Raw genomic sequence first — 27144 nt, 5'->3', positions numbered from 1 at the left:
TGGTCAAGCTGGAAGGGTTTTAGCATGGGAATCAGAATTTGTTTTTGCAGTCTCTGTCCATTTTAATTGACTTGCCTTATCTGGAAAAGACTTTGTTTATGTCCTGCCTCCACTGATCTTTCTCAAAATCTCATGCAGAGACATAATAGCTGCTCTGTAAATATACTCAACAAAACTTTTCAGAGTGTCGTGAAGTGGTAAGGAACTACCAGGCTTAGATTCGTAGTTTGTATGTGTTCAATGTGAGTGAAGAACTGTGACAGGACATACAATAGGCACCTTCTCTATAACCTTTCCTGAGCTGTTTGCACGCAGGATGCCACAGTGCACTGGATCCAGGGAGTTGCTACTATTAATTTTATCCTGGGCTCTGTCCTCAGAAAAGGAGCTGGTTTCATTTTGGTCTCTGCAGTCATGAATATTACCACCTTCCTGCTGGGAATCATGTAAGAAACTGATTAGCCCCAGCTTGATTCCCCCTGCAACGGGGGACGCCTGGAGAGCTCACTGCACGAAGAGTCAGACTTGATGTTCAAAACTGAGCAAGTTTATTTGTTATCCGAGAAGAGAATGGAATAAGTATGGGGACCTTAGGGAAATAATTTGTACAGGTAGTTTTCAGTCTCTAACTGCAGCCCGAGTTCCCTCTGCTATTTTCTGATGGCAACTGATTTTTTTTTTTAATGAAAGAAAACACAGGGGAGACAATTTACTTTTGTCAGAAAGATTTACTATCTCAGGCAGATGTGATTCCCTCCTAGGTATGGTTTTATTCTTTTTAAATTCCACCGAATTCCTAAAACAGATTTTGGAGCTTCGGTTTCTGGTTCTTGCCCCATTTCTAACTTGCTGGATTATAACAGGTAATATCCTTAAACATGCTGAGCCTGTTTCCACCCCAGCAAAAATAAGAATTAGGACATCTAGCCTACATAAAAGGGAATGCCAAGGGAATCTGGTGGATTATTTTTGATGTTTGGGAGAAAGAAATAGCATCTACTACTACTACCAATTCTTATTGTTCTATGTGAGCCTGCCCTGAGAATAAGAATTGCTATTTCACTTTTAAGGAATGAAAGAAAAATGTAAGGAAACACAGATGATGATTTAATACTTTGACCAATCTGAAATGAAATAGGGGCACTTCTCTTAAGACCTGGATATAGTTCATGATTTCAAGCTAACAGTATATGAAAAATCAGCTAAGCTATTTTTCAAAGGGCATTTGGAAGAGAATAATATAATGTTATTAACAGATTAATAATAGATTTTACATAAATGAATATGATATAATATGATAATAATATAGATTAATAATAATATAAATAGAATAATATTTCTTAGAACTAAAAGAAGATTTTACGTGCTTTAAGGAGATAAAAGAGAGAGAACCATAAAATAAGAGATTCCAGAAAGTTTATCCTCTTGACATCTCAGAAATGAACATTTCCTGAAGTAGGAAGTAGGAATGCTCCTTGGTTTTTTGTTGTTGTTGTTGTTGTTGTTGAGACAGAGTCTCGCTCTGTCGCCCAGGCTGGAGTGCAGTGACACGATCTCAGCTCACTGCAAGCTCCGCCTCCCGGGTTCCCGCCATTCTCCTGCCTCAGTCTCCCGAGTAGCTGGGACTACAGGCGCCCGCCACCACGCCCGGCTAATTTTTTGTATTTTTTAGTACAGACGGGGTTTCACCGTGTTAGCCAGGATGGTCTCGATCTCCTGACTTCGTGATCCGCCCGCCTGGGCCTCTCAAAGTGCTGGGATTACAGGCGTGAACCACCGCACCCGGCCTCCTCCGTGTTTTTTAATACCCTTTCCCCACATTGCCAGCATAGTGCTGTGAGAAGTAGTAGGGTTGACGAGTGAATGAAGGAAAGCAGAGATGGATGAGTCAAGGAAGGAATAAGTGAATGTTCTCACATCGCTAGAGGGCTTTGTTATTTGCTTTTACTTTTGTGGTTATAGAAGCTGATTGTAGGGAATTTGCAAAATGAAGATAAGTATAAAAATGAGAATCAAAATCACAGAGGAAACCCCCTGGGGTCTTCATTTGCAGGTTTGTGCTTTTGCCAACATATATAGCTAGTTATGTAAATTTAATGCATGGAAATTCTGTGTCTTAAAGTCTGATCTTCATGGAATTAAAAAAGAAAGGGAATTTCCATAGTTTGTATGTATCAACTTTGATACAGGAAAAATTCAGAGAAGCAGGGGACATGGGTTGGAATGGATCAGTGTTCACCACAGAACCTTTTAGGGACCAAGAAGTCTAGGAAAGGAGCAACGCATTTCCATCAACCTCATCAAACTAAGAAGTGTGCCAGTGTCTTAGCGAGAGGAGCCTGGAGTTGACATAGAACATCAAAGCAGTATCTCTAGGAATATGTATTTGTTATATAATATTATATATTATTTGTAGTTTTTTTTTTTAATTTGTAGACCAGCACTGCTGGTCCCTACTGCAACTTTTTGCATGGTTTCCAGGCCATCTTTCATTGCTTATGAATATTTCTGGTCTCCTCTTTGCCCAACTAAATTGTATGTTCTTCAAAAACCATATGGGGTCTTGTTCTGAATTCATCCCTCTGTTTTTTCATTCACTCTATAAGTTTCCATTGCACACTCTGTGTGTGTGTGTGTGTGTGTGTGTGTGTGTGTGTATGTATGTATGTGGTAAAACACCAAGAATTAAAAAGCAATGAAATGTGACATTTCCGTTTTCTGGAAGTTTGGTTTGTGATTAATAAGACAAGGTCTCTGGACCCGAAAGTGTTAAGTAAAAATATCAGCAAAGGCTCACTCATGCTTCCATTGCACAGTTCCTGATGTGAGGCACATCACTTGGTGCATTAGTCTCAGTTGATGGATTGATTAATTAAGAGGCAACCTATCAGGGAAAAAGAAAGGTAAAGTACTGTTCATTGGTTTACAGACAGTCTAATGTATTTAGAAATCATCAGGAGTAAGACTGTGTTCTTCCCAAGATCATGATTACCAGAAATCCCATTCAAACAAAAAATAAAATTAGCCATGGATGGCCCAGGGTAGAATTTCTGAAAACAGTATTTAACTTGACCTAGATATTGACAAGGATAACAGTGCAGTCCTTGATGTTGGAGTCAGCAAATACACGCTGTTACTCTTTATTTCTTTTTGTGGCATTACTGTCTGTGCAAATATATTTAGTTCATATTGCTATGTACACAGCAGTGACAACTGCACCCTATTGGGGTGATTATAAATGCAACAGTGAATAAATAAATCATCCTTTGGTGACCCCTGGAAGAAAAAGTTGATGCAAAAATGCTTAAAAACTCTTTGAAGGAATTCATTACGTTTTAGAATTCAGTAACCTAGAGGGGAGATGTTCATTCCTGGAAACTCACAGAATAAAATCACACCTTGGTAATACCATGCTCACTGATGTACTTGAGCTTATTGTATAATACTGTGGAGGGAACAAGAAGGCTCTTGTTTGGAGAGGTTTAAGGAGGAGACGAAAATACGTAAGTCCAAGAGATCCTGAAGCTCTCTTAAGGAAAGAGGTTAAAAAAAGAAGGTTCTTAATACACATGAAGATTTGGAGAGGCTGATGCTGCAAGAATAAAAGGAATGTGGAGGAATTTATCTCACAACAGTGCACCACTGTAACAGGTTTCTTTTAGCAGAGTTTTGTTATGTGAATGTATATTTCCTGATATTTACACTTTCCCATTTTTGCTTCTAAGCTAATTAGGTTATAAGAGCTGTTATTCTAAACAAGTTAATCAATCTCTTTTAACATCTTCCAAATAAGATAAGCAAAACAGGTGTGTGTGGATACACACTGATATTCAAAATGGTCTGTGTATACAGCTACACAAAACCCAGTTAGCAATTCTTACAAAGAAAAAGCGGAGAATTAGATATGTTATTCTCCATCCAAAAGAATGATTTCATATAAAGCCTAGAAAAGTCAGTGAATTGGAATTCCCTTGGATGATAAGGGGATGGTGACTTTCAGGGAAAAAAACCACCAAGGAGGTAGCTGTGCACCTTTGGCTGGGGCTCAGAATTGTTGATTATTAGCAACTCCGGCTTAAAGTGTGGTCAGTTAAGACCAGTGGAGGTTAAAACCTGGTTGAAATGTCAACTGGGGATGTGAAAAAGTGGTCTGGTGGAAGTGGAGACAGTGAGTGAGAAAATAATTTTAATTATAGAATAAAGAAAAAACAGGAAGCAAGAATGAAGAAACATCTAGGAAAGTATAGAAAGAGTTGTAATCACTCATGAGGAGATGAAGCATTTGCCAGGAGAGAGAGAGAGAGAAAAAAAAAAAAAACAGCCAGTTGAGCTGAAAAATCCTATCTAAATATGAAAGCAGGGAATATATTCTGAGGCTGGAAATATTCATCAATGTGTTAAATGTCACACATTCTAAAAATATGAGATAGATTTCAACAGCCCTATAGTTAAAGACTGATGATTGGAATTTTGCTTTTATGATGCCATAGCAATTCACATGGTTCTTAAGTCTCCATAGCAACAGCCCGATACTACTTTTTGTTCTCTTGTGTAGTCACATGATGCTGGATGCACTGCATAAACAGAGGGGAGCGGTTGATTGTATTTCTCAATTAGTGACAGAGAGACCAGGGGTCATGAGACAGGACTTTTATTGGGATTGGTCCTGGGTCTTGTAAACTATGGCTGTCCCTTGATATCCTTTCTCTTAGGAGCTGGCACTTCTACTGGCTGTTCACCTTTGACCCCATTAGCCTCTGCTTTCTCTCAACTACTGTTGTTTTATGAGTTGTGTGTCCATTTAGATAAAATTCTCTCAAAGCAGAAGACCCTTTCTATTTGGGATTCCCAACTGAAACCATGCCCCAAAGAGTTAAAGAAGCCAATGGCTAACTTCTTGGGCTTAGAGGATAACACATAAGAAAAGCAAAAACTTGCTGAAAAGCTGAAACTGAGACTATGCCCCCAAGAGTACAACTAGTAACTAACAAAAATTCTTGAGTGTGCAGGTTAACATATAAGACAAGAAACCTCTCACTGCAACACTAAAACTCTCTCCATCTATGAGATAAAAGAACTGGCTAAAGTTGGTTGGAACCAATATGGCTGACTGGGGTCTGCGCAGAACCAGCTTGCTGACCTCACAGCCTGAATTTCCACCCATGTTTCACACTAACTTCCTCCAAATTTGCACACAACAGCCCCAGGAGGCATCACGAATTGATAACTGCGCATGCCCAAGGACTTTCCAGACTTCCTGCTTCCTTCCATCAGTCACCTGCTTATCCCCAAATCCACCCCCTGAAACTTTTCCATTAAAAAATACTGCCTTGGAGCCAGCACAGGTTGACAGATTTGAACTTGACTCCTGTCTCCTTGTGAGTAGACTTGCAATATAAAGCTTTTCTTTTCTCAAAAATCCAGTGTTGACCAGATGCCGGGGCTCACGCCGGTAGTCCCAGCACTTTGGGGGACCAAGGTGGAAGGATTGCTGGAGGCCAGGAATTTGAGGCCAGACTGGGCAACACAAGAAAACTCCAGCTCTACAAAAAATTTATTAGCCAGGTGTGATAGCATGTGCCTGTGGTCTCAAATACTTGGGAGGCAGAGGTGGTCTCAGCTACTCGGGAGGTAGGATCGCTAGAGCCTTGGAGACTGAGGCTGCGGTGAGCTATGATGGCACCACTGCACTCCAGCCTGGGCAACAGAGCAAGATCCTGACTCTAAAAAATGAACAAAAAACAAACAAACAGAAAACCCGGTGTCATAGTATCGGCTTCTAGCGCATCCAGCAGTGAGCCCTTTTTTCTGGTAATACAGTTGTCTTGAAAATGGTAGAACTACCAACATGAGAGGGGTGGTCATTTGCTGTGAAGAAACTACTGTTTTCACTTCAGGATGAGCAACAAACTCGTCTGCTAGGGCGAGGGCATACTGTTGCATCAGAATCTGTTCCACAGTTTTTCTGTCTGTAAAATGGGAGTGATAACCAAAACCCTTTTCTTAGTCGAAGGGTAGTGTCTATGAGACATTTAGACAAGTTTTGTCAAATATATTTTGGAAAGTGGTGTACGTGTGGGGAGAACCTGATTTACTGCCTTAGGCTTATGTATTAGAGGTATCAAGGTGCTTCATGTTTTAGCCTAGAGTCAGAGAGCGCCCTATGAAGTTTGCAAGCATAATTAAGACAGATAGAAATCTCTCCTGAGCTCTCATTAAATTTACAAGAATTTTCCTACTGAGGCCGACTCAAGTTCCCAACACTTTTGCCATCGTTCTCATTAATGAGCATCAGGCTGAGTTAAGATCTGTCTAAACTCACCTTGACATTGGCTGTTTTTCAGTGGCAGTCAGAAGTTTATGGGCTCTAGTCCTAAGTGATGACACTAACATCTGTTACCCTGACTGAATCAATTCCCTCTTTTTGTTTATTTTTTTCTTTATAGGAGAGGACATTTATACAAGAACAAAGAATGTTACTTGGTACAGAGAAGGCAGTCTGTAAATATTCATTATCTTCCTCCTCTTTTTTCTTTTTTGAAATGGAGTTTCACTCTTGTTGCCCAGGCTGGAGTGCAATGGTGCAACCTCAGCTCACTGCAACCTCCGCCTCCCAGGTTCTAGCAATTCTCCTGTCTCAGCCTCCCGAGTAGCTGGGATTACAGGTGCCCGCCACCACACCGGGCTACTTTTTGTATTTTTAGTAGAGACCAGGTTTCATCATATTGGTCAGGCTGGTCTTGAACTCCTGACCTCAGGTGATCCACCCACCTCTGCCTCCCAAAGTGCTGGGATTACAGGCGTGAGCAACCGCGCCCGGCCCATTCTCTTCCTCCTCTTACCCCTTTTTCCACCTCAAATTCTTGCATTTCTGGCATTTTGCTATTGGGGTTTCAAAGGTTTGCCAATGATGTAGGCATGTTTGGAGCTAAGGGTGACATCGTAGCAATGCTGCAGCATCATCACTGACGCAAGATGTTAAGCTCTCACTATCTATAGGACACCATACACAGAGGTGGAAATACACAGCCATGAGACCTTGTGCTTGAGGGTTAAAATACAGATCAGGGTTAAAAGATAACAGCACAAGGTAACTTAAGCTAAATGTCAAACAGGCAGTGAAGACAAACAGAGGTGAGCTGGGTTGCTCAGGGAAAGCTTCCCAGAAAGGAGTTGTTTTGGGGGGGATTTTGTTTGGTTTTGTTTTTGAGACAAAACCTCGCTCTGTTGCCCAGACTGGAGGTCAGTGCTGCAATCACCGCTCATTGCTGCCTTAACCTCCCAGGCTCAGGCGATCCTCCCACCCCAGCCTCCCAAGTTGCTGGGACCACAGGCGCATGCAACTGGTGCTCAGCTAATTTTTTGATTTTTCGTAGGGACGGGGTCTCACTATGTTGCCCAGGTTTGTCTCAAACTCCTGGGCTTGAGTGAGCCTTCCACCTCAGCCTCTCAAAGTCTGAGCTACTGTGCCCAGCCAAGAAAAGGAGTTGATGAGGACTTTGAAGAAAGCTAATGTCTATTGAGGGCTTATTAAGTAATGGACATTGGGTCTTGGCCTGCTTTATCTCTTTGATTAAAGGTTGGATTCTGCAAAAGGCCCTGAAGGTAGAAAGGTGGGACTGATTGAAGAGGGAATGATTGGATAATGAGTTTGGCAGGCGGGAGGCAAATAGGAAAGGAGATGGCACATGATTCTAAAAGCCAAAGTAAAGAGCTTGTATAATGAGAAGCTATTATACATTTTCAATAGGGAGTGCTGTGTGCCCAATTGTAGGATTTCAGTGGGAAGCATTCAAGTCTGAGAAAAGCAACCAAACCACACAAAGAGCCCAGGCAGCAAGCAGGTCATGGGTCCTTGGCACAGGGGGAGAGGCGGGAGTCCAGAAAGGTTGACTTGAGAATCCAGTAATTTTTTATTTGATTCCAGGCATTTTGTGGAAAAGGTCCAGTAAATAATGAAATAAGTCATTTTTACATGAAAAACAAAAGGCTGACTAGAAGAAAGATTAGCATCAAGGACAGCACCTGGAGAGTCTAAGGAAGGAGCTCCTTTGGGGGAAAGGAGGTTAGAGGGGAGTTTTAAATGTATTCAGCATGGAGAGGCTACAAGGAGGTGGAGATACCTTCCCAATAGGACACTAGAGATGGGAAAATTGTATTGTGGGAGCTGCCTGAGTGCATTCCATCGTCATCTCCCGGGAAAACTGGGAACCCCACTGTCCCAAGGCCCATAAAGCTAATGGCATGTTTTATGTCTCTGTTTTACATCTTTATTTCCCCCTAGTGAAATATGGAATCAAAGAAAACCAAATTTCCCAAGTCTACTTCTAACCCCAAAAATAAATATTTTACCAAGTATTTATTGAGTTCCTTCTCTGTGACAGCATTCTCTGTATCCCTCCCAGCCACTGTATCTGGCTGATCTTTTTCTATGTCAATTTGGGGATAAATGGAGAAAGGCATGGGATATAGGTTGAAGCAAATGTCCATGGAGCGTTCTTTAAGTCAGTCATTCCACAATAATGGCTCTGTTCCTTTATTTACAAAGGACATATATAGCCAACAGTATGTTGAAAAAGAAAGAACATCAGATTAGCAAGGTTGAGGACTTCAGTAATCTTAGGAAAGTAACTGAACTCTCTGGGACTCAATTTACTTATCTGTGAAATGATGGACTAGTTGATACACAATTTGACTGTAATATCCTATGATCTGATATCGTGGAGTTAGGCTCATAATGCCTTTAAGAAATCACATCGTTGCTTTTATAGAATGCAAGCTGTTTCTTGTTATAAGGAAGAGTGTCGCCCTCCCTCCCTCCCTCCCTTCCTTCTTTCCTTCCTTCCTTCTTTCCTTCTTTCCTTTGAGACAGAGCCTTGCTCTGTCACCCAAACGAGAGTACAAAGGCATGATCACAACTCACTGCTTCCCCAAACTCCTGGGCTCAGGCAATCTTCTTGCCTTAACCTGATTAGTAGCTAGGAATGTGCACCGCCACACCTGACTAATTATGTTATTTTTTTGCAGAGACGAGGTTTCAGTATGTTGCCCAGGCTGGTCTCAAAACTCCTGGGCTCAAGCAGTCTTCCCTCCCTGGCCTCCCAAAGTGCTGTGATTATAGGCATGAACCACCATACTGGGCAGAGAAGGGTATTCCTTAAGGGTACAACTTGTGTCCAAGGCCACCCTGAACAGTCAAAGCTATGATCTTCTTTGCCAGTCTCCTGGGGATCCTGGGGCTGAGCGCAACATCTGCATCCTCAGAGGCTGATAACCCTCCCTTCTCTCATGAGGATATGAAGATAGGTAAGAAGGAAGAGGATGCATCGTCTAGTCCTTGGGTCACCTGAGACTGAACAGGAGAGAAGCAGGGTCCCTAGACCATCATGTTTGTCATGGAGCCAAAGGGTCACTGCCCAGTGTGCCAAGACTATGACACCAGGTTTGTGAGAAAAGCAAAGCTTTTATTGTTCCCAAGGAGACAGGAGTCCAGCTCAGATCTGTCTCCCTCTGCTGGCTTCAAGGGAGTAGTTTTATTAGAAGAGGTTTACGGGGTGGATTCTGGGATTAGTGGGTGATTGGTGGAAGGAAAGGGGAAACCTAGAAAGTTCTTGGCATGAGCAGTTATCTCTTCATGCCTCCTCATGGGTCGCATGTGCAAATTCAGGGGGCGTTAGTACGAAACGTGTGGTGGTAGTTCAGACTGTGACATCACAGGCTGGTTCTGTACAGGCTCTAGTTGGTCATATTGATTCCAACCAATTGTAGCCTGTTTTGTTATCCCATAAGAGGAGGGAGTTTTAGCATTTTGGCCAGTCTTTTTTTTTTTTTTTTTTCTTTTTCTTTTTATCTGCGATTTTGTAAGCTCAAGAAATTCTGTTAGTCATTGGTGTCTTTGTCTCTTTGGACGATGGTTTCCAGTGTCTCCTTTACGGGGGTAGGCCCCAGCCCGCACTTCTGCCCACTGCTGTGCTCCATCACCATGGACCCTGCACAGTTGATCCTCTGGCCTTGCGCTTTTCCTCTCACCTGATGCACATCATTCTGCTCCAGGTGCCATCTTTGCATTTCCTGCCAAGTCTCTCTCTGCCCTGTTGCTGTTACCACTTTATCTCACTCTAACTCTCTAGGAAACCTGGCCATGGCTGCCTCCACTGGGCCCTGCCCTGTCTACCCCATTCCCCCCAGGACTAGTCTGGATTGTACTTCTCTGTTGCTTTGGCTGGTACTAGCCTGGTCTACTGCTGCTGCCATCCCTTCTCTCTAGAACTGCTGAAGGTGCCACTCTCGAGCTGCTGCTATCCTCTCTTCTGCTCATCTGCAAAGCTAACGACTGCCCCTGCAGCTCTCCAACCATGAAGTATATCCCCTCTCTATCTGTTTCTCTCTCTTAGAAGATGAGGTTGAACCTTTGATAATCTTGTTGTACGTTTCATGTTTCCATAGTTCTACAACAAACCTCCAAAAAATATTTGGGATTTGGAAAATTACAAAATTTTCTAATGCTCTTTGTACTACTTTCTGCCATGATATCCTCATCTGTACTAGCTCTCCTTCGCTTAGGGTGGTAGATTTTTTCATGCACATTCTACAGATTTTGGGGTTTAGACACACAGATCTCTCACTATGGATATCTAGAACTAAATGAAAAAATGAAAGACTCTATCTCTACATCCTTCTGCTGGGATCTCTCAGGAAGCAAGAGTCTTATGCAAATAGTTTCCAGGCTTCTTGAAATAGACATGCAAATTAGAACCCACAGTGGCTTTGGGTTACACCACATTATACACATAACAGGAAAAGGAGGATGAAAGGTTCTTTCTGAGCTACATGCCTGGGAAAACCTGTTCAGACGCAGACATTGGCAAAAGATGATCAGCATATGGAGCGGTCTTGGGTTGATTTAACAAAGAAAAAGTATCAAGGCCCAGGGACCTAGATTCAAAGCATTCCTTTCTCCTGGGCTTTGTTTTCTCTCATTCCGCGCTCTCTGATTGTGTAACTGTCTAAACAAATTCAGACATGAAAGGGAAACACCCTACACGACTTTAGCGGTCACGTTTGTTTGTGCTCCATCGCAGTACCCACGCAGTTGTATCCGGGCAGGCCATGCACGAGGATGTGGTAAGGAAATCTATCATTTCCTTAAAAAATAAAAAATAAATAAATAAGAAAATGCGCCTTTATTCTCCAAACTTCTCTTCTTTCATATCTGACTATATAGCCCATGAGCCACACATCTGGGCTACTTTGAAAGAAAGCTTAGGGGGATTGATTTCACTGAGAGGTGGAAACAGAAGCCATGCTTTGCCCGGCCTGGACGTGTGCTTCTGGGAACGTTCAGAGGCTCCTCAGGAGATGGGCACGGTGCCTTGTATAAAGCACTTCAGCCTTTGTTGAGCAAACAAATTCCCTTAAATTGGAACAACAAAAAAAATACATTTTTTAACATTGGAGAAGTAGTAATTTCTCCTTTTTTTTTTTTTTTAACATAATAGAATAGAAAGTTGGCTAAGAGAAGCTAGATAAATAACTGAGATTACTCAACAAGCTGGGTATAGAAAATGGGTTCAGGGGCCGGTTGCAGTGGCTCACGCCTGTAATCCATCCCAGCACTTTGGGTCAGGAGTTCGAGACCAGCCTGGCCAACATGGTGAAACCCCATCTCTACTAAAAAAAAAAAAAAAAAAAAAAAAAAAAATTAACTGGTTGTGGTGGTATGCACCTGTAATCCCAGCAACTCTGGAGGCTGAGGCAGGAGAATCGCTTGAACCCAGGAGGCAGAGTTTGCAGTGAGCCGAGATGGCACCACCACACTCCAGCCTGGGCAACAGAGAGTGAGACTCTCTCAAAAAAAAAAAAAAGAAAAGAAAAGAAAAGAAAAGAAAAACAAAAAAGGAAATGTGTTAAGTTGTAAGTGCTTTGGTGATCTACTTTTAGAAGGTCCAACCCCTTTCTCCAAACCATGACCAGGTAAAAACATGCTTGGAAACCATAGCAAAGTTTTCAAATTAAGCCTTTGTTTCTGGAGCTATTTTCCATATCTCATAATTTCTCTTTGTTCTTATGATTACTATGATGTTTAAAGTCAATACTGTTCACAAAGTTTGGTTTCTTAGGTTATGCTGAGGTACTGAGTCAGAAAAATCATGTCTTACTAAAATTGAGACAGAAATATTCTTCACACCTGATCAAAATGCCAACTTGGCTTTATGACCTCAGGCATGAGTGTCTCTGTTTATGAGCATTTTTAAAAGACAGTAGTTTTGCTTTTAATGAACATATTTAGATACCATGGTTAAGATTCAATTTGCAAAATAGAATGCATTTCCAGGTTTGGGAGTAAAAGATGCCCATCAATTTCATTATTTTGACACAGTGAGAAATTGAATCAAGCAATTACTTTCCTTTGTGCCTCAGGTTGAAGCTGGCCAAGGAAATTTAAGACACAGGAGTGATTTGAAAAAAAAAAAGAAACAACTCCTTAGAGCTATGAAAATAATGCACATTGAGGCACATTTATTGTTTGAAAGGTCACATTGTAAACATAATTCCATTATTAGGCAATCCCAGTACTGTTAAAGGGACCATCAAACACTCTGCAGGCATGGCCCATTCCAACTTGTAAAATTAGAATAACTTAGAAGAATGAGCTTTTATAACATAAAGGAATTTCCTGCAGATTTCTAAATAAATTAATGTGTAACTTTCCAAGACACCACTAATGATGTAAAGTGAACTCTGTCTGCACATTATTTCATTCGTGCATGACACATAACTGTTTTCAAATAAAGTGAGGTGTAAATTCAATTTTAAATTAAGAAAAATCGCGTCTAAGACCATATAATCTGGAGATCACTTATCAGCACTCGGTAAACTTCAGTGTTCTTGTTTTTCTCTTCAAATATGTTACTGCCTAGCTCTATGCTTTTTCAGCATGGATCAGTCTCTCTATCTGAAGTCCTCCCTCACTCCTACACATCTCCACCCCATCCTGCTTACGACAGACAGCCCCACGCGCCAACATCCTAACCTCCTCCAGATGGTCAAAGCCACCTTCAAGAATAGGATTTCCCTTGAAGCAGCCTAATCAACAATCCCAGGTGAAATAAGTACTTCTCCCAACGTTTGCTTCCACTTGAATTGTTCAACCCTCCTGCTAGTTCTCACTCAGTAGAATTCAGAAGGTTTCTGTGATTGTTACCTCTAATCCTTGGAGTTCTTAAATTTTTCAACAGCCTTCACTTGTACTCTTCACACTGGTAACCTCAGGGCAGAGCCCCTGGTCGAACCTGCCTTAAAGGAAGTTCTCAGCACATGTGTCCACCTTGAAGGAACCTAGGAACACCCCTGTACTAAGGGGTTCATGAGTTACTTTTAGGGTAGATGATGGGGGTCTCTTTCACACCCCTACCATGAAGGATGGGCCAATTAGAGAAAGAAAAAATTTTGTCTTGTCAGACTTCTCTTGCTCTGTTGTCCAGGCTGGAGTGCAGTGGCAAGCTCAGAGATCACTGCAGCCTCAAACTCCTGGGCTCAAACTCTCCTCCTGCCTTAGCCCTCCAAGTAGCTGAAACTATAGGCATGTGCCACCTTGCCTGGCTATTATTATTATTTTTTATTTTTTGTAGAGACAGTGTCTTCTTATGTTACCCAAACTGGTCTTGAACTACTGGCCCCAAGCAATTTCATTGCCTGAGCCTCCGAAAGCACTGGGATTCCAGGCATGTGCTACTGCACCCTATGTCTCTCTCTTTTTAAAAACACAGCTTGAGAGTTCAAAGAAGTCTTAGAAGCAGAAACTGTGTCAACTCCCATCTCCATTGATCACTATCATTTTTGTCCCCTCCCCAGTCTAGGTTTGATAAACAATTATACGGCAGTTTGGTAGTAGTGTTGGGGTTGCCTCTTATAAAGAAAAAGCCACAAATAAACAAAGCTTTTGAAAGTGGTTTGTCCAAGTCGTGACAATCCTGAACATTTTGACAGAAATATCAAGAAAAGATGTAGTCCGGGTACCGTGGCTCACGTCTGTAATCCCAGCATGCCCTTTGGGAGGCCGAAGCGGGCAGATCACTCAAGTTCAGGAATTCAAGACCAGCCTGGTCAATATGGCAAAACCCCATCTCAACTAAAGGTACACAAATTAGCTGGGCATGTTCGTGCACATCTGTAGTCCCAGCTGCTGGGGAGGCTGAGGCAGGAGGATTGCTTGAGCTTAGGAAGCCGAGGTTGCAGTGAGCTGTGATTGTGCCCCTGCACTCCAGCCTGGACAACAGAGTGAGACCCTATCTCAAATAAAAAAAATTCATGGTAATCATTTCACAATGCGTACATATATCAGAACATAGTGTTTTATACCAGAAATATGTGCAATTTTTATTTGTCAAAAATTAAAATGTTTCCCTACATAATTTCTGTCGCACAATTCTTTAGTTTGGAGCTTGGAAATAATCCAACAAAAGCGGGAGGTAAAAATGCTACCCTGCATGCTAACTTTGCAGGAACATCCAACTGCTTCCCCTCTGTGACGACGGGAAGAAGGAGGCATTGCTTCCGCCCAGATGCCTGTCTCTCAGCTTTCTCCTTATCTGGGCTCCCAGAGGTCTTCTGAGCAAACACAGGGGCAGCGATCTGGGGCTGCAGCAGCTGTCGGTTTTCTTCTCCCTCTTGACAAAAGTACTTAAACCACAAACCTTAAGGAAAAAAACAAAAAAAAAGAAAAAAGTGGAAATACCTCTTTTCAAACACTGGAAAATAATGTCACTCTGCTCTTTCGATGTTTTCATAAAACATCGGGGCAGGTAGAGAACCATTTCCAGATAAAGTGTTTATGATAATGAAGAAAAGCAGTTTTATTTTTCCCACTGTGAGACTCTTTTTCGGAAAGGCAAGAACTGCTGAACGGAAAAGTCTCCAAGGGCTAGATTCCAATTAACTTCTGTACCGATTGCTGATAACTTTAGGCAATTGCTGTTCTTTAGAAAATGGGGCAGAGTCTAAAAGATCGTAAAGACGAGATGACTGATCAAGGCATAGAACCTCATACCGTGTTTTCCTCAGTGTGCCACAATTTTAAGGAATTGTAAATAAAATACAGTAGATCCTATACTTGACATTCAATAACATAGAAGTGCCGGAATGTGTGTCTTGGAGCTTAGACATTGATCTGGGGTCTGGGAAATAGTAATCATACAACCCATCACTGCGCATGGGTGAGCCACAGAAATGTGACAGCATTGGAAGAACTTGAAATTTTTGGAGGGACAAAACCTGCGTTTGGAGTTCTAGTCAGCTCTGCTCCACAGTTTAGGAACTCTCATCTTGGATTAGGAATCGTATCCATTGGCTGCATAACAAATGCAATGCCTGGTGCCACACAGTAATAGGCATTGGTTTTTCAGAAGACTGTAGAGTTTTGCTGATGTAGGCTGGGCTCAGCTGATCTTGGCTAGTCTCACTCATTTGTGATTCTCTGGCTTGCTCGTAAGTCTGTAATGGAGGTTGGGTCTTCTCTCATCCTCCTGTTGGAATCAGCAGACTAGCGTGGGTGTATCTTTCCCATGCGCATTTCAAAATTCTGCTTGTACCGCCTTTGCTAGCCTTCTACCCATACTTGGGGAAAAAGAGAGGGTGGCAAAATCACATAGCAAATTGCATGGATAACAAAATGTATGAATAATCAGGACCAAATGATGCTATCTACTACCATACTTAATTCTGTCAATCTCAGGTCATCATCTGTTAAATGGGAATAATAATACACCTGTTAAAATTAAGTGAGATGACACTGAAGAGTATCTAGCTCAAGCCCTGGAACAAAGCTGATGCTCAATAAATATTACTCTTCTCCTATTCACCTCTCCAATCTTATAAAATGAAAATGAATACCTGCCACATCTCATGGGATCATTGTGAGGTTTGTTTTTTGTTTGTTTGTTTTTTGGTTTTGGTTTTGTTTTGCTTTGTTTTTTTGATGGATTCTTGCTCTCTGTAGCCCAGGCTGGAGTGCAGTGGCGCAATCTCAGCTCACCGCAACCTCCGCCTCCCGGATTCAAGCGATTCTCCTGCATCAGCCTCCTGAGTAGCTGGGACTATAGATGTGCACCACCATACCCAGCTAATTTGTATATTTTTAGTTGAGATGGGGTTTTGTCATATTGATCAGGCTGATCTTGAATTCCTGAACTCAAGTGATCTGCCTGCCTCGGCCTCCCAAAGCGCTGGGATTACAGGCGTGAGCCACTGCGCCCGGCCCATTCTGAGGTTTTTAAAAAGGCAAACACATGTAAAAACAATTTGAAAGAATGTTAATCGCTATATAATTTTTGTATCGCAAGAACTCGTAGAATGTTTTCTCTTACCTAGACATGAATAAATTTAAGCACTTAATATTAAATCACAATTTTTATTGAGCACTTTAGTACATAGCAGGTGAAAATTTTCTCTGTGCTAGGTTCGGATATTTATATTATAAATGAAAGCAAATATGTGTGGCTGAGGAGGGTTGAGGCAGAGAGAAAAAGGAGGAAGGAGATTTGTCATGTTAGTTACGTAACTCCTTCAATGTTACCCAAGATATCTGGAACTGATCCGGGAAGAAGACCTTTTCTATCCATTATCATCCCAAAGCCTACAATTTGATGAAGATGTTTCTAAATAGTAAAGAGTGGTGAGCAGGTCACAGAGGGTAAAGCCTTCATGGTGCTTAGGTCACAATCTTCTCACCTTAATAAATCATCAACTCTTTATGAAGCAGGCAGTGCAATCCCAGATAATAAACCCTAATCGTTTGGCTAGCTATGATCCCCAGAGACTCTAAGGGGCCTAAAGAAATTAACCTCAAAAATGGCAAAGATGTGGGGAAGAAAGGGTCAGTGTTTAAGCCCAAGAGATGGAAAACCTGAGCCTCCAACCATGGCCTACCCAACAGCCTTTGTGACGTTTACAAGTGCTCCTAGTCTAGAGAAGTTTATTATAAAGTTATTATTTCCCTCTCTTTTTTGACATCAACATATGAAAGATGGGTGGCTCAAAGGGCAAGGGCATTTGCTAAGAGAGGTTCCTTGGTGTGGGGAGTTTTCCTCTGGAGGTGAGAAGTCCACCTACCACAAAGTAGAAATTCCTTAAGTCAGATTTCAGAGAAAACTCCCTTTCTCTTGTGGTGTAAACTTAATTAATATTTCACCGGTGTCTACATATTTGATATTTATTGACTTTTTTTTTTTCTAAGTTTGGGTTAACCCCAGATGGTAAATTGCAAGCAGAGAGTGCCCTAATCCAAAGAAATCTGTGAGGCAAAAATGCAAATTGTTCTTGCTTCTGAATACTTTGGTAACATTGATCAATGTCAAGGGTGTTAGGGTGCCTAATGATCTGACAGTTATTCTTCATGGACATTTATTGCCCAGGTTAAAATATTTTCTAATCCCCACCACCCTCTCTCTCTTCCTGCCCCCTTCACCCTGCAACAATTCAACCACTTCACACAAGACATAAAAGGTGCAGTCATCTGTATTTAAAGGACTTGGAAATGATAAGTGATAAATGGACTAGTGTGCTCCATTTTGTAAATGTTTATCTTTGATAAACACAAGACTTTGTGCTTTTAAGTGTCTAACACAGAACCTGGCTTGAAGTGGATGTTCAATGAATATTGGTTTCCTGAATACATAAGTGAACGAGGTACTCAAAGTTAATGTAATAGCCTAATAGTCTAAAATAAAATACTTTCAAATGCTTACTTTGCAACCCCTGACTAATAAAGAACAGAAATTTAAAATGTACTTTTAAGTCTTTATATGTCTTATGTTGGTGGGGATTATTTTTAATGAAATAACACAAGGTGGAAATAGTACACTAGCAGTGGCTTCATTGAACTGAATGCTGTGTGGGTGAATTACTTAGCTGAAGCTTCTGCAGTATAACAGTAAGAATAGTACTTCCCTCGTAGGGCAGGGGGTAAGGGAATTGTGTGAACTACTGCATGAAATCACTTAGCCCAGTGCCTGCCACCAGGTAAGCATTCAACAGCTATTGCCATTCTCATCTTTACCATCAACAGCAGCATCATCTCAGGAACTAATTGATAGGTTCCAAGTCCTATTGATTCCAGAGGTTTAGTCAAGGACCTCTCAGACCATTATAAAAATATGGTGAAAAACCCCAGGCTCCAGGGGCTAAATGGCTGGTGTGTAAACAACCAGAAAAGTTCTACCCTCCCTAAGTGGTGCACTTATACAGAATATTCCAAATTCCTTCCGAAAGTCCTTTCCTTTGACTCAGGAAAGCTATTCTGGTTCCAAAATCTATGGTTGGAGTTTTTCGGAAAACAACCAGCCTTAAACATGCCATCAGTCGAATTTTGTTTAACCTTGGCATAGTCCCCTCTCTGTTCTATCTACTTTAAACAAACCTTTAGGGAGATTGAGAGCCAGAGAGAGTACAGAGGGTCAGGAGGCAGGGGGGCAGGTAATCAATTGTACCAGAGATATATATTTTTTAATATCAAGGATAAAACTCTTGAGAAGGGGACATGATTGGGGCCAGGCACAGTGGCTGACACCTATAATCCCAGCACTTTGGGAGGCCAAGGTGGGCGGATAATTTGCGGCCAGGAGTTCAAGACCAGCCCCGCCAACATAGCGAAACCCCATCTCTACTAAAAATACAAAAAATTAGCTGGGCATGGTGGAGGCTGAGGCATGAGAATCACATGAATCCAGGAGTTAGAGATTGCAGTGAGCCAAGATCATGCCACTGCACTCCAGCCCGGGCAACAGAGCGAGACTTTGTCTCAAAACAAAAGCAAAAACAAAAACAAACAAAAAGAAGGGTACATGATTGGAAATTCTGATGAGAGGGGTTTCTGAGGTTAGAAAGGGCACAAACAGTGCAAACCTGTTCATGAACCTGTTCATGTCATGAACAGGGCAGAATGCTTCAGGAAAGAATTGTCGAAAGTAAAAAAGCAAATAATGGATGTAGCTTATTCTAGTTATTGAAGAATCCAACGGGATGGAAGCTAAATGTAGCACACGGCATGGGCGATGTCTCAACAGTGAGTGGGATAACAAGTCGTTTTAATGGTTCAGGGCCAATAACCGGGGAGGATGAGGAACGGCATGTCTGTTTTGAGTAAACAAGAGTGATTTCCTTCCCTGACACTGAAAAATGAAACCTTTGGGGAAATAGAGGAAGGGTCTGGGGAAGAGGAGAGAGAATAGAATTAAAGATGGAAGTAAGGCTGGGTGCAGTGGCTCATGCCTGTAATCCCATCACTTTGGGAGGCCGAGGGGGTGGATCATGAGGTCAGGAGATTGAGACCATCCTGGCCAACATGGTGAAACCCCGTCTCTACTAAAAATACAAAAATTAGCTGGGTGTGGTGATGAGTGCCTATAATCCCAGCTACTCGGGAGGCTGAGGCAGGAGAATCACTTGAACCTGGGAGGCGGAGATAGCAGTGAGCTGAGATTGCGCCACTGCACTCCAGCCTGGCCAACAGAGGGAGACTCCGTCTCAAAAAAAAATAAAAAATAAAAAAATAAATAAATAAAAAAAAAAAAGATGGAGGTGAAGGAATGAGATTCTCGTGGAGACAATTTAGTTTTTTATTTACTAGGAGAAAGTTGATCATGAGTATACAGTTAGGAGAAGAGTCACAAAGAGAATGGCACTAAACTGGAAATGGAAGTCACACCAGAAGGTTTGCAATCCCACAGAGAAACCCAAAAACATGGGGAGAGGTTGGTATGAATAATGCAAGGATAGATGGAAGGGCTTGATGAGTTGGTTGAGTTTTGTATCAAACCTGCTATGAAATATAGGGCCTTGGAACAAGGACTTTGTCTACCCTATTCTCCACTGTATCATCAGAACAAGAACAGCTTCCAGCACATACTAGTTGCCTTACAACTATTTGTTGAGTGACTACATGAATAGAAGAAAATATTAGGGATCCCTAAACACTATAATACAAAATAAGAAGTATTGTTTAAGTCAATACCCAAGAAATAAGGTCCAGAGTCCCCCAGAAATGGCAGTAATCTTTTATATAAGGACAGCGAGTTGCACTCAATATGTTGGATCTACAGATTTGTCAGGATGCTAAGACTCTGGTCAAAGGATGTACATGTCTGGTTAAGTGAGAATGAGGTTGCAGCCTGCAACTCAGGTGACGCAGAGAAAGAGTTAAGAATAGAAAATTGGACTCCGAGCAGCGGCTCACATCTGTAATCCCAACACTTTGAGAGGCTGAGGCGGAAGGATCTCTTGAGGCCAGGAGTTTGAGACCAGCCTGGGAAACATAGCAAGACCCTGTCTCCATAAAAAAATTAAAAATTAGTTGGGCATGGTGGTGCATGCCTACAGTCACAGATATTCAGGAGGCTGAGGCAGGAGGATCTCTTGAACCCAGTAGTTCAAGGCTGTAGTGAGCCATCATTGCACCACTGTACTCCAGCCTGAGCAACAGACGGACACCCTGTAAAAAAAAAAAAAAAAAAAAGGAAGCAAACTGGAGACTACGAAGGAGGTGATCAAGAGGTGATAGAGTTGGTGTAGATACTGAAGATCTTTTGGAATGCTGATGTGTGAACGGGAGGAGAAGAAGGATGTTAATTAGGGACGAAAAGCATCAATGAGGGAAGAGGCAGGGGCCTGGGACCAGCCTGTGATTCCATCTGGAGGACAGAGTGGCTCGCCCTACCTTGGGGATGTCTTGTGAGTACAAGAATCACAGATGGAAAGAAGGGCAAGCGACAGGGGCATCTTCCTTAAATCGCATTGATAGGTTCATGTGTGGTGCACATGTGTCACATATATGATGCAAAAGGGGTCCTGGCCCCTTGGTGATGGCATAGATGTGTGTAGCCACATTTAAGGAGTCACCAGTTGAAGAAGAGATGTTGAATTATTCTCACAGAGAAAATTCCTCAAGCATAAAGAAGTTCAGAAAAATCTCATCTTTTCAACTGCATTATGCTCTGGCCTAGGTCTTTGCCATTTTTCTTTCATTGTGTATTTTTTTCCAAGTGACCAGCAATGCTGAATGAAACAGTCAATCCTGATTTATTTGGGCTCCTGGACAGTGTGCCCGTACGCGCGCGTCCACACACACACACACACACACACACACACAGACACACAGACACAGACACACACACACTTTTTTTTTTAATACTCCACTATTCAGGATCAGAGTCCATAAATCTGTTTTTGAAACTTTCTCTAAAAAGAGGCTACAGTTATGTGCCTCTAAACATCTGGCCAAACTGCAGAAGAACCCAGTTAACTATCCAGATGTGAAATTCACAGTGGGCTGAACATGGGGATTTAGAAGTACTCCACGCAGTGGGATTTCTTTTTCAGCTTTCTGTACACAAACCAGAAAAGCAGCTCAGTAATGGTGTCAACTAGATCCATTCCTGTGGGAGTCCCACTTCTTAAGAGAGGAATGAATGATGAACGAATGAATGAATGAATGAACGAACAAACGCAACAGTGCTCTCAGCTCTGGAGAGAACAAGCTACAGAGCCCAAAGCGGCTGGATGCTCCGGCTCAGCACCCCTCGCCTCCTGCCCTGGATGAGCTGCCCTGTGGGTTGCTTCAGATCACTGTTCTTGGCTCAAATGCGTTACCTAAGACAGAGATCATTTGTCAAGTGAGCAGGGTACACAGAGAGCTGTAGGCAGATTATGGAAAGAGAGAGGGAGGAGAGAGAGGGAGGAGAGAGAGCGCGGGAGAGGGAGAAAGAGAGAGGGGACCAGGGCGAGGAGAGGAGCAGGCTTCTCCAGGAACGGCGCTTTGCAGGCGCTGGGGATTCAAGTTAGACCGGGTGGCGGTGCAGAGGCGCCACCCGGGAGAGGGGAGCCACCACGGCTCCCGACATGGCTCTTTTCATGTGGGATGCTTAAGCACGGCACACAGAGAGAGTAACTTGCAGGAGACAGAAACTGGCATGAGGATTCTGCCACCATGGAAGGGCTCCTGTCTCCGATGAGGACGAAGGTAAGGGGAGTGGATCTGGATTTCTTTTCCTTCTGCTTGGAGGGACAGAAAAGGCTCTGTGCATGGGAGGAGGCTCACGGAGCTTTTGTCTCGTTTCAGAACTAGGCTGGCGATTGCAACTGGATCTCTCAAAGAATAGGCTTGCCTGCACGGCAGCGCGATCTGAGGGGAAGGGGAGAGCAGAGAGGGGAGCGAGCCATCTGTCAGCGTGGACAATGGGAACCTCAGTAAATGAGTTCGCCTGTCGGTTGATTAGACAGCCATATTTTAGCAGGATTTCCAATCACTCTTGCTTTGGGGCCGTGCAGCCCTCGGAGCTGTTCGTTTGCAGGAAGTACCAATTTCTCACACCGTATTGCTGTTTAGCAGGAGGAGTAACACGTTTAAGGCAAAGAGTGTGCCCAGCTCCCACTTGAAATAGCCTCTTTCCTCTTCCTCCTCCTCTTCTTCAGAGCAGGAGGACCAGGGAATCCTCTCTGTAGAAAGTAGGTTAATGCATTCTGGAGGCCAGTGTGTTCTCGGAAAAATAGCAGACCTGCAGAAAAGATTTCAGAGCACTGCTCTAGCCTGACATCTTGAACTTGGTCCTGTAACATTTAGAAATGCTCACGGGGAACTGGTTTTGGTCTCCTGAAGACTCTAAGCGCTTGTTCTTCTTGGCTGGAGTTTGCTTTTTCACTTTCAAATGATGCTTTGAACGTGGGGTTTTCCATTATAAGCTCAGACGATGAAGTTGTTATTTGATATCTGCTATATTTACCTATAACTCTAAATGGATAGATCAAAAGTTTTCAATAATGCTAGAAATATTACTTTTCTTAACCAGAAATTTCAAAACAAATCAAGGGGCAAATAGCTCTCTAAACACACAGCAGAGTTAAAGTCAATAGGACAAAGCTTTGATTTATCTCATCTCTTTGATGCCCTGTGTAATGATTTGGACACAAATAGACTGTTGTCATTGAACATTTTTTTTTTTCCTGCTGGTTAATGAGCCTGACCATGATGTTTTCAGAGAATGTTAGAAGTAGGTCTTGTGCAGGAAGACACCCCATCCTTTGCGAGAATTTCCCATCTCTGTTATGTTCACCCATGTCTGAGAGTAATTCATTAGAAGGATAGCCTCAAGTGAGACTTTGTTACAAAGGCTCTAACTCCAGCCCTTCTGCGGGCTGGCAGATCTTTGAGATCCCCTTGGTGACCCACTTGTTCTCACTGGGCATGTAGCTGGAATCCTGTTGCTTACAGGCAGTACACTTCAATCCAAGGTGCTGTTTCATGAACCCCTACCACAGCAAAGAAAATGGCAAATGACACTGGCATCCTAGCTCACTTGATTGACAGGATGAGGTTTGAATGCTTTGGGGAATGGCATCATAATCTGTTCATTTGACCAGGTTTTCAAATTGCAAACTATCGCAGTATTGTGCAGTCTCTGGCGCCTAACAGATCTGTGGATCCGAGCTCCTAACCTCACGCGAGTACAACTCTCGTAGACTTCGAAGGGAGTTCCCTATGCAAATAATCAGGACCCAGGCTCTGCGTAAATCACACCATGAGCCGATTAAAATGGCATGCTATAGTCGGGGGAGAAATGGATGTCAGTGAGTCAGGCTGCTCACATATTATATTTATCAGTATCACTCACATCATGGCTTGTTCCTTGATCATCATATTGTCTAATAAACATGGAAACTGTGGGGTTCGGGTCCTACCAAAGTTTAAACATAAAATCTCTACATAGCAAATAGATTCTCATTCAAATCCTTCAGTTTTTAGGTTTCAAGGGATTTGTGTATGTGTATGTGTTTAAATTGCTTCTGTGAATTCTTTTTTAGTCTTTTTATTTCTGATGCTGGAAATGGATATTTCCATATTGAAAATTCAAACTGCATTTGAATTCAGTGACCTACAATATCATCATGACTGAGGGAACAAGACCCGACTGGGCAAGAGGAGAATCCCATTGGCAAGGCTTGGTTTTAAATCCTAAGTTGCCCTGTCTAAATGTTGTTGAAATTACCCAGCGATATTTTTAATTTATCCGAAGACATATCTGTGACAAGGTGGTTGCCATACTTAAACTTTGATCACATTATGCCTCCTTAAGTCTGTTCTGAAATATTTTCTCCCTTTGGTGAGGATTTAGCTTGAAGTTTCTGATTTCCTGGTATGATGATAGATCAGACAAAGGAAGCCTCCTAGAGCTAAATTTTGGCATGTTATGGTTATTCAGTAACTTATGGACAGTTTAAAGCAAGCATTGAGGTAAATTGGACATCATGCAATAATTTCATTACACCATGTAATGGACTTAACCAGTCTAAATCATGGGTGCTTAATGCATTTTTATCTTGGGATTTGCATAATTGGCACATAAATATGCATGAGATTAACTGGAAATGGCAAAACAGGGTGAGAAACACAGTTCATGAGCATTGAAATTAAGGCAGTTGCAAAGAGGGCACCTGAACATACTCTGTCTCCTGGGTGGGCGGCCACACTTGACATACCTAGAAACAGACAGGGTGGCAGCTGGCCTCCCCTAATCACAGTTAGTGCATTGTCAGTGATACACAGCCATTGCACAGCTTTGGCTTTTGGCTGGATTCACTTGGGCACACTGCTTATTCTTCCTTTTATATATAATGCAATCTAAAAGAGTCTCTAGGCTGATGGATATACTTCTAACTGGCCTTCTGGCAGGCCCTGACACAGGTCTCAGGATTTCAGCCACAGCAAATGATGTTTGCAGAGGCAGGGGTGAAAAAAGCAAGAAAAAAAGAGAGAGAGAGAGAGAAGGTGATTGAGTGGTTTCTTCTATGAGAGTAAAGGAAATCATTTTATAATCAATCATGTCCATGAATTTTTTTAATGTGTCCTTTTAGTTAGATTTTTAATCCTCCAAACTTCATAATTCCATCTAATCTTCTGAGCCCTGCTTCTAGTGAATGAGGCTGGCAAAAAAACAAACAAATAAACAAACAAAAAAAACTCCCCTCGTATTCAGCGTCTTGTGATTCATGGTGGCTGCAAAATTTGCAGGGAGCACTTTGGTAAGGCCACATGAAATCAGGCCAAGTCTTTACTTTTCATGACTGTAAGGAGTGTAATCTGAAGAAACTGTGGCATCAAAAGAAGATGGAGAGGAAGGGAAGGGAAGAAAGGAGGAGAGGAGAGGACAGGGGAGAAGAGGCCAGGGAAGAGAGGTAGGGGAGTGGAAGGGAGGGAAGATGGCTTGATTGGAGTTCTTTTTTTAAATATCCAAATAAGATTATAGCTATGTTTTTACCAAATGTTTGTGCGGTAAATAGAGAGTGGATGGAAATTAACCCTAGAAAGGATAGTTGTAACTTTTAAAAAGTTGATTAACTATTTCGTGTGCTAATTTGAGTTTTTCTGAATACTCCAATATGGTTTCCTTTAACACCTGCTCTCAGTTTACAATCACCTAACTTCCCAGAGTTGGTGTCTTTTTCTCTGTCTGACCCTGTCTTATTTCTCCTACAAAGACATATCCTGCGCTGTACTTCAGATACTTTTTTCAAGGAACATTTGTGATTTGTGGCATAAAGTAACTGTCTAAAGGAAATCTTCTGAGAGGATCTGGTCATTTTATGAAAGGGGCAATTAAGGGGAAATGGAAGCAGATCTTTTAAAGAAGGAGAATTTGAAATTAGCCCAGGAATCATGTCCGGCGAGTCCTGCTCTTTTGTACCTGGGGATAATAGTCAGCCACACATAGCTAGAGTTAGTTCAAGAATTGTCTTTCCTGATCATGCTGTATTTTTGGAAACATGTTAGATACAGAGGTAAGATGTCAAAATTCTGAAATACACACAATATAGGATCAAAAGGAAGAATAAAATATGTATAGTCAAAGCTCTATGGCTCCTTAGGGCAATTATTATAGAGTATGTGAAACCCTTAAAGTCACTTAGAATTATTAGACATCTGCTTGAAACTTTGCCAGGATTCCATGGAGAATAGTGCCTGGAATGATCCACTGTGTTCCACCTGCTTGTACATGAATTCAGATCAAGCACTGGAATTTCTCATGTAAAGAACTCTGTGAACCAGAAATCACTAAGGGTTAAGGAATGGTTAGCCTGAGTGGGATGACTGTGGAAGGCTTGACAATTACTTGCAAATACACTAAATATCACACACATGATTATGCCCAAGCCTATGACAGCCTATACTTTATCTTAATGGAGACTTGAATAAGAGGAGATTTGTTGGAGCTGAAGAATGACAGGTTTAGATTAAATTCAAGGAAATGTTTGCTGATATCAAAATGTTTTCCTAAGAAAGTGTGAGACAGTTTCTAATCTGAAGGGGCCTCTGAGATAGTGTTCCAAGAAAGGGCCACATACACAAAGTGACCCCCAAATACAGGAGGAGACAAGAAACCAAAGAACAAGGACAAAATCCAGTTTTTTTGGTAAAGGGTGATTTATCTGGGGAACTTACAGATGGAAGCATGGTCTTTGGCAGCAGAAAGACCGGGAGATCTCCATAATGTTATGTTACCCCCAGACCCAGGGCTTATCCACCATAGGAAAAGGGTGTGTGTGCTCTGGGCGGGACAACTAAAAGCAAGCCTACAGAATAGGCAAGAATGCTATGCGTGTCACAGCCTATAATTTGTGTGATAACATCAAGATTGACATGTTCTTACACTAGGGATGGTAAATAAAGCAGGAACCAGGAGGCATTCACGGAATTGGGGCTAATCAGAAGTCGAAGTGGCAGATTAGCATCCAAGATGGAGTCACTTCATCTCGGAGTCACTCCTCAAATAGGCAAGGAATAATCTTACCTGAAAGGGATTCTTCCACCTGAGAACCCAGGAGGAGCTGATGCAGACGTTGTATATTTTTATGATGCTATTAAATTTTTACCAGAAAGCCAATAAAACCAGAAATAGGTTTGAGTATGATGTACACATCAGATTCTCTTGCAAAGTGCTACTATGATGCGTTTATTAAACTACTGACCTCTGTTGGGTGCAAACAGGAAAAAACTTTATTCTTTTTCAGAACAACCCCTTTCAAGGCATCTGTGAATTATGGGAAGACTGTTGAGGGCTATAGGACAGTTTATTTAGTTAATGAAAAGGAAATATGAGA

At 42.1% G+C, this 27144-nt stretch overlaps 1 protein-coding gene across 3 annotated transcripts in view; it reads left to right on the top strand.

Annotated features, from left to right (window-relative positions):
• The window catches only part of FRMD4A (FERM domain containing 4A), a 688079-nt gene that overhangs the window by 137153 nt on the left and 523782 nt on the right, over window positions 1-27144 (top strand). The window contains exon 1 of one of the 3 annotated variants that reach the window (XM_054660742.2): window positions 19563-22012. The exons of the other annotated variants lie outside the window; for them this stretch is intronic. Within the exon in view, the coding sequence (XP_054516717.1) occupies window positions 21980-22012 (33 nt within the window). The 5' untranslated portion in view covers window positions 19563-21979. Of the gene's footprint in view, window positions 1-19562; window positions 22013-27144 lie in introns of those variants that run through there. 3 annotated transcript variants of the gene reach the window in all.

Source organism: Pan troglodytes, chromosome 8 (genome assembly GCF_028858775.2).
Source record: "Pan troglodytes isolate AG18354 chromosome 8, NHGRI_mPanTro3-v2.0_pri, whole genome shotgun sequence".
NCBI lineage: Eukaryota > Metazoa > Chordata > Mammalia > Primates > Hominidae > Pan > Pan troglodytes.
The sequence above is the reverse complement of the archived record's forward strand: the minus strand, read 5'-3'. Positions and strand labels throughout refer to the sequence as shown.